At 40.3% G+C, this 16,099-nt stretch overlaps 1 protein-coding gene across 1 annotated transcript; it reads right to left on the reverse strand.

The window, feature by feature from the left end:
• Positions 1-1,229: 1,229 nt before the first annotated feature.
• LOC148885782 (uncharacterized) lies at positions 1,230-6,904 on the reverse strand. Its single transcript, XM_089018840.1, has 8 exons — positions 6,784-6,904; positions 4,601-5,869; positions 4,343-4,437; positions 4,220-4,264; positions 3,504-3,728; positions 2,664-2,841; positions 1,982-2,155; positions 1,230-1,891 (listed from the first exon to the last, which is right to left on the reverse strand). Exons 1-8 carry the CDS (start codon positions 6,836-6,838, stop codon positions 1,800-1,802), a joined length of 2,133 nt encoding a protein of 710 aa, XP_088874966.1. The 5' UTR covers positions 6,839-6,904; the 3' UTR covers positions 1,230-1,799.
• Positions 6,905-16,099: the final 9,195 nt, after the last annotated feature.

The raw sequence follows: 16,099 nt of genomic DNA on the forward strand, positions 1-16,099 counted from the left end.
CTCACGGAGAGAAACTACCACCAATGCTGTTGGAGTTGTGAAATTGGGAGAGCCAAGAAGGCTTTAACCTGACATCTCGTGTATGTGTTAATATACGTATTATCTGTAGCTTAGATACTGGGATTGCAGTGACCTTCAGGAGGGCACAAACTGGGAGCGACCACGCACAAATGTTGAACTCAAAACACACGGCCTGCACCTCCCGCAGTCGTGATGGATGAATTGGATTGGATTAGCCTTTATTATTCTCACAGTGGAGAAAGTTACATTTCACAGCAGCAAAGTGATGAAAGTAAGAGGAAAGGAAGAAGTAGAAAAACAAAACACAGGACCTGCTGTAAAGGCAACCGCTCTCGCGGCGCCATCTTGAAGTCAAAACAACAAAAAACTAAATAACAAATAATGTGACACAACACAAGACACAGACAGTCATTGAATCCTAAGCACTTTCTGCACCATCTTTGTTGTATGAAGCAGTTCTTTCTGAAAGAGGAAAGGATCTTCTCATCACGGGCTCCTCAAGCCATGCAACCATCCAGCCGCAGACTGTCAAACAGCACCGACCTTTCCTCTGAACAAAGTGGGGCTGTGAAAATGCTAAATCACCCCAGAGCTGTTCAGCGATGACAGTCAAATGACACTGACATTCCTCCAGAACCAACAGCTGCTGATGAATTAACTAGTGTTTCATGGCCGGCCGGATAAAGTATGCAAAATAGGCCTTTTTCTGACTCAATTAAGCATTATGAAAGTGTTGTAGTTAAAGAAAGGTCACGAGCGCTTGATTCATTCACTGGAATAAAAAAATAAAATAAAATAAAAAAACTAAGTGCGCAATGTAGATTGATGGATGAGTTTGGTTAAAAAATCTTGGAAGTGCTTCAATTGTTTATTGTCAAAATATGTACTGCTCTCACCGATAGAGTTGGGAGGGTGGGTTGGCCTGCGGGGGCATAATCCTGGGCGAAATGTTCGTTACAAAGTCTGTCTACGCACCACAAAAGATGCTGTAGATCGTATTTTTTCACAGAACGGATGCCTAATTTGGATCTCCTTGAAATTGAAATTGTGACTTTTCTTGTCGATTTAGTCCATGGTTTCATACGCTACTTGAAGTGTACAAAATGGTCTATAAATATAGATTGAATAGGATTTTGATCTGAGCTCTAACATGAGCCGATTGAGACTATTCCGTCTATTTCTTTGTTTATATAGTCTGCAATTATTTTTGTGCAGGTCATATGTCGCCCTAATTGCAGAAAGTTCACATTGAACACAAAGCGATTGTGTGGCATATCGATTTTAGGTTGATTTTTATTTTGTTTAATCGTCTTTAGTCTCCACAATGGAAAAAAAGAAAGACAAGGCAAAGCAGGCATGGGGAATTACGAATAACATGATAAAGATTGAACCATGTGATTGGATCTATACAATACTTAAAAAATAGATTTTTTTTGTACAAAAATTATTTCATTTATATGAAATTCTGTAGCTGCCATCAAACAACGAAAGAGACGTGCAAGGACGTGCGTTGGATGTCAAATGTGGACACACCCTTTTTCAAATGTTATCTTTTTAGGAGGGCAAAAAAACATTGTGGCCAAAGATCTTAGTTTTCTTCATCACTGAGGTTTTTGTCAGTTGCTTGTTCAATAAATTGTTCAAGTGTTGGTGGAACAAGTCAGCACTTGTTTCTGAAGGTGGTGTTGCGACAGGTAGCCTTTTCCATCTCATCAATTTGGATTTTTTTCCTGTGCCACCGAGAAATAGGAAACTGTGTCGAGTGTTGTAGTATCAGATCATATGAGCCACGGGTGCTGCTGCATCTGCTCCAATGTGGCTCGCTTCTCTGGATCCAAATTCAAGCATTTCCACAAGAAATCTTCGCATTCTAATTTGAGAGTGACAAAAATTTGACAAGCGATGTACGGTGCAATTGGTGTTCAGGATTAGGCAAGGAGCAAGAATTATCATGTCTCACCTTCCGATAGAACCCGATTCAGTCTTAGCATCTGGGAAAGGAACATGACTGTATCAAACCTCTTAGTTCCTGCCATCAACTCAAAAAGAAGTGCACCCAGATGCCACACAGTGGTCGGACCGGCACTGTATGTTCGTCTTAGAACATACTCTGGAGGAGCATAACACAAAGTGCCTGCAAGGACCAGACACACGGACAGACACAAAAGAATGGCTCAATCTGCAGACATTATTGGATGTTTTAAAGGAAAGTCAAGCATCAACATTTCTTTTTTTGAAAATAACTTCTGTAGTTCAATCACAGCCTTCTCATTGATATTTTGTTTGTGGAATATGAGTTTAGCTACTTGCTGTCGACTGAAAATGACATCACATTTGCTCAGGGTGTGGGTAGCAGCCAATGATGGCTCAGCTTCAGAAAACACACGTGAGCTGTGTTTGGTCATTACCAAAGCCCAATTTAAACCATTTCAGGGACAGCGATGACGACAGTGGACAGATTATCATCAGGATCAGGAAGCATGAAATGGTTCAAGTTGACAGCGTGTGCCACCGCCTGAGATGGATAAGGGGTGGACGTCGCTGATTAATTTATGTTCCAGAATGGCGGGGTTAGTCTCGTGGCACCATATAAATTTTGGGGTTGACTTCCCCTTTCAAGAACAGGTGTCAAATTGTCCTACCGTTGTAGTCCCGATAAGGCTCGTTGCTTGCAAAACAGCTACAACCAAAGTCAATGATTCGCACACGAGGGACCCCGGATGTGGCCTCCAAAAGAATATTTTCTTGCTTCAAATCTCGATGGAAAACATCCACATCATGCATGTTGATAGCTGCCACAACCAGCTGCTTCATGATGTTCTGCGAAGACAAAACGTAGACAAAGTAGTGTGTTGTGGCATTTGTTTCTATAGTGTAAACCACTGATGTCCAAAGTCCGACCCGGAGGCCAAATGCGAACCGTGGTCAATTTTCATATGGCCCGCAGACTCCGTCATAAAATCAATTAAGTCTGGCCTGCATGTAGAATGAATACATTGGGCAATAGTGCTGTTACATGCGTGTGCTAAGTGCTGTCATCTAGAAGCTCAATTAGGAACAGCAAATTAGTATATGAGTCTTTGACTTAACGAGCCCCCTAATTTTCTAAAATGGCGATTTTATATATTTTTAAAAATGTTTCTAAAATGGTTAATTCATTTTTGTAGAATTTGGGCGTTCACTGACCCCTCTCATAAAGATGTGTGGGGATTTTTTTAGGGAAACGAGCTAATTCAGCTCAGTTAGTTGAGATGAGCAAAGCAGCGCTTTATGACATGTGCCTTGAAGACTATGGCCGCCTGTGTTCAGCGGATCACTTGTGACTACGTATCATCTGTGGGTCGAATACACCAATTCCTCTTCCACGCATATAACACCGTGTCCTGAGTGTTATTTCTACAATAGTCCCCCAACAGAACTGACAAATTTGAATGCAAATGTGATATCATCGCGGTCAGGGAGTTGCATGTGATTTTTCGTACCTTTGCCTCGCACTCGGGCAGAGCGCCAATCCTACATCTGGTAATGTAAGTGAACAGGTCCACAGACGGGACTGGCCTCTCCATGACCAGTACGATCTCATGCTCCAGATCATATTTGTTTAATAAAGACACGACTGCGGACTTGCCGTCTGAGTTTTTTTTGATTGATGCTTGTAGCATGAGTAAAGCTTCAATGGGGATGTCCTTCTTCAATCCATTGATGTTCTATAGGGATTCCAAAATAAAGTTGGAGGGACAATATGTCAGAATACAATTCTATTCAGTTATTTTCTTTTCCGATTACGGCTGTGACGAGTTTTAACACTTAAAACTTTAGAATTGTTTGATCTACACAATCCCTTCTCAGTCATTTGTAATCCATTTGTAAGTCATTTACTTCCTTGACCTCAATCCACTTAACTCTGTACTTGTACTGGTAAGACCTGACACCCTCACTCAAAACTTCCACAAACGTCCCTGTCCAGATGTCACAAGAAGTTGAATTTCCCTTTTATTTAATTTAGATGAAATCAACCATTTAATCTTTCACAAGGGTTTAATCAAAAGAAGATTCCCAATCCCAGACCGTCTGTTTGAATTTTTTTGTAATTATTTTTTTTACCTCATCTCAAAATTGTAATTTCTATTCTAAGTTATATGTCCAAGTTTTAAGTAATTGTAATTGTACGAATGTCCAAGTTAGATAAAGCACTCACCAATGGGACACTTTTGACCTCTCTCGGTATGTATTTAATCGCCACCTATGGAGTAGTATAATCAATATTTGGTTCCAAACCAAATGTTGTTGTTTTTTTAATGAAAAACATATCAAGACTTACGGGAAAACAATCACTTTTCCTGTAGCCGGCATAAACCGATCCGAAGCCTCCTTCACCAAGCTTATTAACTTGCTCATATTTCTCTGCAAACAAGGCTACAGAGACATAAGCACTGATGTATTTTAGGTTTGAGTACACCGGACTTGACTCAAGAATGATTGTGCGGCTCGTCAATTCATTGTTGTCAATGTGGGAGAGAGTAGTCTTCTATTTCAATTAATTGAAATGGGTTTTTAAGAATGAAAATCGTCAGTTTACCTCGATTGATTGCAGCCTCTTGGGAGGTTGATGAGCCTTTAAACGTGGGTGGCATATCATTGCTCTTCTTCATCGCCCCCATCAGCTCCGTATTGACCTCTTTCTTGCTTTCCCCAAAAAAGACCACAGACAGCTCAGTGGGTATTTCACCCACCTTCAGCGAGAATGTCTCTAGCATTGAGTTACACTGTCCGTGGCTTTCCTTGCAAGGTACGGTTTTTGCAGATCCCTCATTTGTTTGATTCTTCCATTTTTTTGCCAGGGTGTGTTTGGTTTTACGTGACCTTTTTTTGGTCCTTCGAACGAGCGCGTTTTCTTTGGACAACTTAGTGGATTCAGTTTTCTCCACGAGTGTCTGCGGTTTTGTGGGACACTTTAGCTTGGCAGATTTTAGTGAGGTGGGATTCATTTGCCCTTCACTTGGCTTCCTTGTCTTTTTCCCAAGAACTCCGAGTTCTGTATTGGATTTTCGCCTCATCCTTGTCAGTGGCACCGGCTTCTTAGAACCGTCAGGGTAATTTACCTTCTGCTTCTGTGGAAGACTCACTGCTGCTATGGTAGACTTTCTCCTGCTTCTTTTAGAAGGGGCAGAAGACTCCATGATTCTTTTAGCCCTTAGTTTCATAGTGGGGGTCTCAGTTTTTTTGCTGGACTTTTGTCTGATCCTTTTAGTTTGTGGAGTCTCTGCAGTTCCCTGGGTTGCTTTTCCTCTCTGCTTTATTGTGTGTGTCTCTGTTTCTTTGGTGGACTTTCTTCTGGTCCTTTTCCCTGTCTTCAATTGGCCCCCAGATGGTCTGCCACTCAACTTCTTTTTACCAGAATCTGGTTGAATATGAAACACTCTCCTCATCTCTTTAGCCTGTTTGTAGCCATCAGACTGGTTTGGAAGGGTCCCCAGTTTCACCTTGGACTTTCTAGAGGGCATCTTGGAAGTTGTACCTTTCACAGACTCATCAGGATGTTCACATCTATGGTTTCTTGTGAAATAGTTTCTGTTTGACGTTCTCCTTGTGCTCCTTGCTGGAAGAGCATTGGCAGACATGTGAAGTTTGTGCCAATGTTGCTCTTTGGTGAGGGTATGTGGTTTGGTATTGACCTTCCGTAGGGTTTCTCTCACGGGAACTGAATCAACCGCTGCCTCTTGAGGTTCCCTGGTATGTGGAATCATGTCACGACACCTCTGTGTGGCTTGGGTGCCATTTCTGTTCGCCTTCCTTTTTCGTATCAACCCAACACAGTCTTTCGCAATGGAGTTGATTCCTCTGTTTTCTAGAATTGACACAGGGAAAGAAACAAATTGGGTGTGTTGGAAAAGGGATATCAGCTGGAGATGTAATTAATAGCTGTGTAATTCTGTCAGATTGTTTTACTTACCACGTTTATATGATTACTTACAGTATGTGCTTGCCGAGGAAGGTAAAAATACACGTTTATTGGTGGAAAAAATATGGGACATCATTATCGATTGTTCAGTGAACGCTGGCGCGTGTGGCTGCCACTGCTCACCCGCAGAAAAAAATATCCTGCGACTGTAAAGTGTCCTTGAGAGTTTTGAAAGCTGCTTATGAATGAAATGTATTATTATTATTATTATTATTATTATTATTATTATTATAGATTTTGTGTGTGTGTGTTACTGCCAGTTTACTGGTTAGTGTAAGGCAGAGTTGTCAAAGTCAAGGCCAGGGGGCCAAATCTGGTCCGCCACATGATTTTATTCTGCCCGCGAAAGCAAATTAAGTATATCAAGTGCTATGATGCTTGCTAAAGTCTGAACCAAAAATTCAAATTATCTCATGTAAAGCATAATAAGTCATTATTTTTACTTGAAATTTGAGAACTAGTTATTGATGAAATTGTTGTGCACTCTTCATGTAATATGTGGAGGGGATTAAACAAACTAATGGCCATAACGGCCCCCGAGAGGAAACCGTAACTACAATGTGGCCCGCGGCAAAATATACGTGAAACAACCTTTGTTGGGCATCACGTTTTTGATTCAAATGCCGATTTTTTTTTGTCTCATGTCCTTTATGCCGGTGTACTGTATGGAGGGATAAAATATGACACATGCCATGGCATGGGAAAAGCACAGATAAAGCCACTAAATGTAAAAAAAAAATATTTATTATCATTTAACATGGAAAAGTTCCTGATTGGCATTGCAAGGTGCAGTTACTCACCTAAGTGGTCATCAGAATTGCAAGGCTCTGAAAGTTGAAGCCTGTCATCATCCATGTTGTTTTTTCATGGTGCATGCATCGAGAGGATAACTTCCAAGTAGCAATAATGTCATCCGTCGCCAAAACTTTTGTATAAAATGATACCAATGTGCCGGCATTATAGAACTTCGGGGCTTCCGTTCTTTAGTGTCAACACAATCACATCAATGTCAGCGCAAGTACAGGGCGATGTCATCAAAGGCAAATAAAAGTAGTATGTTAATTGGCTGTGCTCAAAACCACCAATGACAACATAAAGAATGATGAAGTTTTGGGTAACTTGCGTAATGTTCAGTCAGAAAGCCATACTGAGTTTTGGGATGCTGTCAATAATTTTGACAAATAGACATTTTGAAGGAGTTGCATATTTGTTGAAATTGGTATGTGTGAATTTTGGTTGTCATTAACCAAACCTGTTTGTTTTTTTTATGCATCAAATCCGCAATACTTGGAAGTTTTGCAAAAAGGTGTCATCACATGATTCAAATATGTGGCAGCCTCATCCGAACATGGCATTAAAAAAAACCCATATATAGCCTTAGAAAGAAATTCCCTTGTGTTTGTTGTCCCAAGTCACCCTCTGACAAAAAAAAATGTTTATTCAGTGATGACCGCAGTGACATGAGAGCAGCATAACTTTCTGTAACCTCGTCTGCCATGTGACTGCTGGCCGTTGCATAACAGCGGTCGTTTGGAAAGTGAATCATTGCTTTAAAAAATAAAAACACAAACATACTTTGAGTGTCATCTTGCCTTAAAGCTGCTGAAAGTTATTTCAGATCAATTACTCGTTTTTTTTTCCTCTGGACTTAAGCCAGCTCGCCATTTTTTTTCACGTTTATTCTCTATATTTCCTTTTCATCCTAGTGCTATGATATTATCACTCAATTCTGAAGTGTGTAATATGAAATTTTAAAGTAACAGCAAAGTCAGCGGCGCGAACATATTGCAGGAGTTAGCAGTTTTGTTGTTGTTTCTCACGGCTAGAGAAGACGATCAATGGACTGACGTCAACTTCAACTATGTATTGATGCTTTGCAGAGTTTGAGCGGGTGATGCTGTATTTTGATTACTTTCACTATACTTTGGTCTTAATGCAAAACCTGAAGGAATGCAACCAGCCCCCACGGTGAAACCCTCAGTCACTGCTGTGGACATTTTTAACAAAAGCGTAGAAAGAACAAATGTGGTTGTTGCGTTTATTTCAGCCAACCGTCATGTGGCCTGAGGAAAACAGACCATAGTAAACAGCAAAGCGTGGCTCTGTTGTTTTCTTTTTCCATCTCTGAGATAATTGGCACACAAACAGCCACTAAAAACGATTGCTGTCCAATTTTCCGCTTTGCAGGGGTCAAAACTTTTTTCACTGTTATTCCAGCTCCACAGTTTTGACATAAAAGAGGAAAGTAAAGAAATGTTCGTTTCGCAAACCAAATTGTCATAAGGTGGACAGATGGGAAGTGGTTTTCATTGGATTCATTTCTGTTAAGCAGGAGTTATATTATTATTTTAATTTTGTATTTTTTTTTGGGGGGGGGGGTTCTTTTTTTGTTTTTTTTTCTTGTTTCTTTTTTGTTTGTTTTATTATATTAGTATTTTAGCATTTTAATATTTTTATATTGTGTTATTATTATAACACGATCGCGGCATCCTCACCCCCCCCCCCCCCCCCCCCCCCATAGTTCATGATGCAATCACGATGTAAAGGGCATTTCTTACAAGTTGTTCTTAAGCGCGTTGCCCTGATGACATCACCAGATGGATATGACATCTTCCCCCGGCCAATCAGATACTGCTTAGGTCACTGCGTAAATATCCTCCAACACATCATTGCCCATCATCAATCAATATGTGCTTTGGAAGAGCTTTTGATGGACATGATTCAAATCTTGAATTATTTGAGACGCCAAACAGGTAATCTGACTGAGTCCTCATTTCAAATTCAAACTGCTTATCAGATTTAGTTTGAAATAAAACTAACATTTATAAAAAGAAAAGCCCTACTTTGTAACCAGGCCTTATCATACGAAACAATGAGCAGCTCTGCCATCAATAGGCAATTATGTGAGTTCAATTAAACATGACTCTTTTGCCTCTGTGATCAATAATGATCATTTTGTCAAATTACAGGAAATGTTTCATCGGGGACAAGCATGGGGCTTTGCAGCTATAATTAAGCTTACGCTCTACTCGTCTGGAGATGGAAAATAACAATTGATACCAAGGCTTCCTATTCTGAAGCTCATCCTTCCTGGGTAGCATGTGCAGCAGCTGTCTAATTATGGACATCCCGACCAACAAGACAACATGCCCCACAAGCACACTGGCGCTTAGAATGAGGAGCAAAATGTCAGTATCCTCGTGTATCTTGACGAGCTGCCACAAACTTTAGCGTGGGCTATGTTATTGTCTACTATTTGTGCGCCTGCCACCTCGCTTCATGACTGGCTGTTGGGAAACATGGCCAATGAGCCGTACGTCAACAACTAAGAGGCAGTGTGTGCTGCTAGCGGACGCAGCCCCGTGGGGGACATGGCGGCTTGGCAGCAGCTGGGCCATAAGTCTTGCGGAACAAAAGGAACATGTATGTATAGATATAGATACTGTATATATACATACACCATATTTCCTGGTGTATAAGGTGCACTCAAAAGCCTTAAATTTCTTGAAAAGATGACCCTGTGCATTGTACGCAGGTGCACCTTATATATGAAGTAATATTGAGCCACAACAGGTCTCGCAACTACTGTCAGCAGCTAGCGACTCAATTTCCCCTTGTAGAAGTAGTGCCTTATTATGTGATGTGCCTTATAGTTGGAAAACGTTTATATGTTCATATATTATGTTTGGAATTTATTGGGGGTTCACCTTATACTCTGGTGCGCTTTATACACCGGAAAATACGGTATATATATATTTTTACATTGAATAAAAAAAATGTAGTACATGGTTTTGCTGTTTGCCTTCCTGATGACCCCCATTTGTCATGCTAACCTGCCACAGTAGGCCGTGGGTTATCACAACCAAATAACAGGCACAATGATCAACCCACAGTTTCTCTCATCACACCGCCGTCACGGTGCATCTTTTTTTTGTGACCTAGAAACACTGTCGTCTCTGTCAGGTGGGCCTGTGAAACTTTTTTTTTTAAACAGTGGCCATGATTCCCAGGTGGCCACTTCACCTTGTGTTTCGAAAACACATTTCATATACAATGTTGTAAAACGCTTTATAGCAGAAACCACCTCAACCAACAGCATAAAAATACTCTTGACAGACATTAAAATGCAGTTCAAGCCGTTGTAGCAAGGGAAACGTGTATACTCTTCAAATAATGACTCAATTACATGCAAGTGTTTAACAAATAGTTAATGACATGTAAATTTCCCCATTGTGGGACGAATAAAGGTTTTCTGATTCTGAAATGTACTTTGATAATACTGAAGTGTCCTCATGAATGGATTCTTTTTTCATGCAAAACAAGTGCCTCGTAGTTGTCGCACGCGTTGACAATGAGCTATAGCTAAGCAGAAAAACTTTAAATGATGACCAAAAAAACCCGATGTGCAAAAAAACAAGGTTAAAAAGTCATCTATAAAAGTTTACTTGCATTCTGGATTTGAAAAAAAAACACCAATGCTGGAAATGAGACACTTTTTTGGGGGGGGGATTGGCAATATCCAAATAATACGAAATTGAAAGTGACACCTTGCCAAGTTTTGGGTTATTCACCCGTGCGCATGCCTTTCAGGGGCTTGAGTTTGGCTGCGGGGGAATATGCTGCGTGTCACCTCCTGAGGGTTCCCGGTTTGACATCTCCGCAGGGAATATGACAGCATATTAGCGCTGCAAGGCCGGCTTACCAATAACCTTGGCACTGGGCGCGTTGTTTTGTATGCGCTCAGCTCATGTGGCCCCTCTCACTTGTGCGGAGGTTGTTGTTGTTACACATTTCGATGATCGTACAACCTTGCAGGCCGTCAGATTGCATCTTCTGCAATTGGGGTTGTCGTGTTTATTTGGATATCCACGTGTTGTTTTTTTATATATAAATAACCGTCTTCTACTAAAAATAATTCCTTTTTTCATGTTTTTTGGGCTTGAAATTTGCTGTATGTTGTGTCAGTGTAACAAATGCCAAAAATATGATACAATAAAAATACATGATTGTCATCATCATTGGCCTTATAAGAGGAATAAAAGATGGGCTCAAATTAACAGTACAGCTTCAAAGACAGGCAAGAATCATATTTTTGTACAAATACAAACTACCGTATTTTTCAGCGGTGTATAAGGCCCACCCAAAAGCCTTGATTTTCTTCCAAAGATGACCCTACGCCTTATATCTGAAGTCATATTGAGCCACAACAGGTCTCGCAACTATTATCAGCAGCCACAGACTCCATTTCCCCCCGGAGAAGAAGTAGTGTGTAACTACTGTACAAACGGTCCTAAGTCGAAATCAATTCAAAATGTTGAATAGAGACCCGGAAGATAAATGACACGCACATTTCCCCATTGTGGGATGAATAAAGGTTTTCTGACTCTGAATTCCCCTCCCCATTTCTGGTTCCATCACACGGTCGATGGCTGTGCGAGAGTAAGATGCTTGCTTGAGTAAGAAGGCGTTGAATTAAATGTGAAAAAATAGGGTGTGGAAGGCATGGTCGTAAGTATGGGTGGTTGTAAGTCGAGCTGGTCGTAAGTCAGATGTTACATGTATTTTCTATTTATGTTTTATTTTTACTTCAAGATGGTGCTGCGAGAGTAGCTGCCTTTCCAGCAGCTCCTGTATTTTGTTTTCTACTTCTTTCTTTCCTTTCCTCTTCTTTTCATAACTTTGCTGCTGTGAAATGTAAATTTCTCCACTGTGAGACGAATAAAGGTACATCCAATCCATATTTGGAAAACTTTTATATATTATATATGTAAAACTTCAGTGCGCCTTCTATATGGAAAACGTTTGAGAATACACCATCCATTGGGGGTGCGTCTTATACTCCGTTGGGCCTTATACACCGGAAAATACGGTAATTTGAATGATGGCACATTTGTCCAGCAATATTTTAGGTGAAGATCAAATATTTGAAAAAAGAACTCCAGAAGGTTCCAGAAGTCATAAAGTGTAATATCACCAGTATGTTCCAAAGAATAATTAAGGACGAGTGGCCGAGCAGAGGATAATAACAATAAAGTGTCTGGAGTTGCCCGTGCGGGGGCAGAATATAGTTCTGTTCTTTCAACTTTTTCATGATGTGTATTTTGGCCCTTGGTCGCAAAAATACAAAGTTCATTCCCAACGTTCAAATATGGTCTTGAATTCATGTACGATAACTGACATTTCATTGTAGCAACTGCAAAAAGGTAACACGGGACTACAAGTCGGTCTTAATTTTGGGCCTGTTTTTATACTACAATGGATTTAAAGAGTCCATTTTTGGCCAGTGTCATGCACTAGACACGAACAAAAAAAAAAAAACAATGGCGATGAATATACTCCATTTTATGCTAGGTGGTGACATGAAATAAAAACACCCGGATCTAGTCGTCTACTGAAAAAAATTGCAACAGACGATCATGCAAGCACTTGTTGAAATAAAACGGAGTAAATTCAAAAAAAAAAATTCACTGTACTTTCAACAAAGCTGCTTAACTCATTCAATGCCATTCACAAATTTATTCAGGAATTGAAAATATGACAGACTGCCATTTTTTCATGCTTGGGTGCATGATAAAGCGCTGGTCATGGCCTCTGGCAATGTTTTTTCTTTGCCACAAGGGGCAGCATTTCCCTTTTTCAATGTTAGCGCTTTGTTCCAGCTTCAGCTGTTGTTAAAGCGCTATATAAACCAATATGTATGTATTGCATTGTATTTTGGACAGCTGCCCTCATTTCAACCTCAGATAACTCCAGACACATACAATTTAGCAATTTACTCTTCCTTTTCTGATGAAAGAAGACGGTCTCAGGTTTCTTACACTGCATTGGATGTTTATGTAGGCCTAAAACTCAATATTCTGTGGGTCCTGGAATTTGAGTGACAATGACAAAAACCCTGCCACTGCGGACACATTTTTGCACGTCTGTCAGTGAATGGGTTAAGTCCATTTTTTTTCAGCCCACCCAACTGCATTGGTCTGATATTCTCACCTCAAAGTATTCTACTGTATATATGTGCTCATTTTGGACGCGTTGCAATTGATTGAAATGTCTTCCTTCCTAAATTTTTATTCAACACGTTGCATCACTGATTTAAAATCATGTTCAAAATTCCTGTTTCACAAAATATGATTTCACCCTGTGTGGCTCATTTATTCCTCATCCTGTCATTTCTGTGTGTTTTTTTTTTTCTTTACCCCTGTGGGGGAGTCTTGGCTCTTAACAGCAAATTGTCAACCAGCTCACATCTAGTCACATTTACGGGGAATAAAAAGCGGTTGAAAAAAAAAAAAAAACTTCTTGTACCACCAATTGCTGGTCTCCCCCAAATAAGCATCTCGAACTTTCAAGGTCACCCTCCACTTGCACTGAATTGAAAATCCCACAGCTCAATTTGGCTTGTGAGTGTTTGAGATAAAGCCATCATCTCAGCGGGCCCGCCAAAGTGGCGTGTGCAATGACACCCGTCTCATTATTTCAAAGCGACGTCTCGCCGTGAGTGATAAAATCAAACACTAATCATCTGACCTTTCCTGCTGAAAATTCATATTGCGCGTTAAGAAGCTTCAACATTCATATAGTGGGCACGTCTCAAAATTTCAAACCCCAGCAGCCAGTAATTGAAACTGCAAAATTGAATCATTTTACTTTAATTTAAATTGTGGTAAGCCAACGCAAATACTGATTCTCCAAATGGAATATGAATACGACTTGTACTATACCAGGTCCCCCTAGTGGTTAGGGAAAGAATCACTGAATTAAATATTCAAACATGCAATTCAATTAAATTGAACGTGTTACTTTTTTTTTCAATGCGGCTCTTATGTTTGTCTGTTTTTAACTCATTCACTGCCATTCACAAATGTATACGAAAATTTAAAATATGACGTCGAGCGCCATTCCCAAATTAGTTTGGGGTTTGTTTTTTCATGCATGGGTGCCGATAAAGTGCTGGCAATGTTTTTTTCTTTTCCACAAGGGTGCATCCTTTCCCTTTTTTCCATGTTAGGGCTTTGTTCCAGCTACAGCTGTTGTAAAAGTGCTATATAAACCAATATGTTAGTATTGCATTGTATTTTGGACAGTCACCCTCATTTCAAGGTCATATAACTCCAGACCCATAAAATTTAAGAATTAACTATTTTTTATCTGATGAAAAAAGAGAGTCTAAGGTGTCTCACGCTGTATTGAATGTGTCTGTAGTCCGAAAACTCACTATTCTGTGGGTCCTGGAATTCAAGTGACAATGACAAAAACCCTGGCACTGGAGTGAACACATTTTTGCACGTCTTTCATTGAATGAGTGAAACCAGTCTGACTTTAATCTGACAATTCTGAGATTAAAGTCAGAATCTTGCGTATTTTATTTTTTTTCTTCATTGGCCCAATCCTCTTCCGTAGTTTAACTTCAATACATGAGCAAAATATTTACATTTGAAAAATTAACAACTGTGCAATTTTCAACTTTTTTTTTTCATCAATTTTAACTGTTGCTTGTTATATTTTAATTATATCATTATTTTACAATAATAATAATAATAATAATAATAATATGTTCCATTTATAAGGGCTTTTCAAAACTCAAGGCCACCTTACATTCACAGGATACGTTTTTCTGTGGGTGAGCAGTGGTAGCCACATGCACCAGCGTTCACTCTCAACAAGGAAGTATCTCAAATCGATAGAAAGCTAGCTCGCTAGCTACTCAACTTGGAAGTAACTGAAATAGACAGAAAGCTAGCTTGCTAATAGGTAGCTAATAATAATAATAATAATAATAATACATTGGGACTGTATGAATACCACGTATCGAGATTGGGTTAATACCGGCCTTATTTCGGTGTGTTGGGTACTTCCGATACCAGATTGGCCATTCTACGAACATCAAGTAAACGCCATTCACGACAAGACCTACGCCCCCTCTTTACCTATATAGCATTAGTGTACAAGTTTTGTGATGGCGGCCCGGTAGTCGAGTGGTTAGCACACCGGCTTCACAGTGCAGAGGTCGCCAGTTCGCGTCCCGGTCCGGCCTCCCTGTGTGGAGTTTGCATGTTCTCCCCAGGCCCACGTGGGTTTTCTCCGGGTCCTCTGGTTTCCTCCCACGTTCCGAAAACATGCATGGCAGGCAGATAGAACACTCCAAATTGTCCCTAGGTGTGAGTGTGAGAGTGGCTGTTGTTTGTCTTTGGGTGCCTTGTGATTGGCTGGCAACCAGTTCAGGGTGTCCCCCGCCTCGTGCCTGAAGACAGCTGAGATAGGCTCCAGCACCCCCACGACCCTAATGAGGAATAAGAGGTACGGAAAATGGATGGATGGATGGAAGTTTAGTGATTCAAACTGCAAATTGTGCCAATAGATTATAACAATGAATGGTTGGCACTGGGCCGAAACGTCATGTCAGTTTTGTCAATTTTGAAACACATGTCCACACATGATTTGATTGTATTCTGTGGCAGGCAACTTGGAGTGTTTATCAAGTAAAATGTTGACTGTGATTGCTCTCTTCAAAAGACCCCTCCCTCCATTTTAACTTGAGTGTTGTGACACGCAGATAGTCATTTGCCTCTCAACTTGGAATTAGCTGTTCACAATTCATGTGGCTCATAAAACTGCCTAATGGACCTTGTGTATTTGTTTTTTTTTATGGAATGCAGCCATAGCCAGTGAACTGCTTTCCCATCAAACCCCCACCTCAAATATGTGTCGCCACTCGACTGTGTTCAGCCTATGTTCATTTCTGCATTTTGTCCATGTATGATAGCTGATTGCACTGGTGCACGACAAATTGTCTTCAGAGACGGCTCATTTCACAACTGGCTTGAATATTTTTTTACACAATGTAATTTTCTGATTGCACAACATGGATTTTAACATGTGCTGTAAATTGTATCTACTGTATATTTATCCCCCCAAAATTTCCACCTGTTGCCCTTACTTTTTACCTATATATATACACGAGCTGGAGCAACTTTGTCCGCTCAGGAATAGTTTCAATGAGATCCTTCTTGGCCAAAAAGCTAAGAAGAATCTATAATCACCAGCGCCACCTGTCATGAGGCAGGAGAACCGTGTGCCTCACCTATGCACACTGTTTTGCTTGCACACTGAGTTGCT

This window comes from Hippocampus bargibanti, linkage group LG17, assembly GCF_051943395.1.
Source record: "Hippocampus bargibanti isolate YZ-2025 linkage group LG17, ASM5194339v1, whole genome shotgun sequence".
Lineage (NCBI taxonomy): Eukaryota > Metazoa > Chordata > Actinopteri > Syngnathiformes > Syngnathidae > Hippocampus > Hippocampus bargibanti.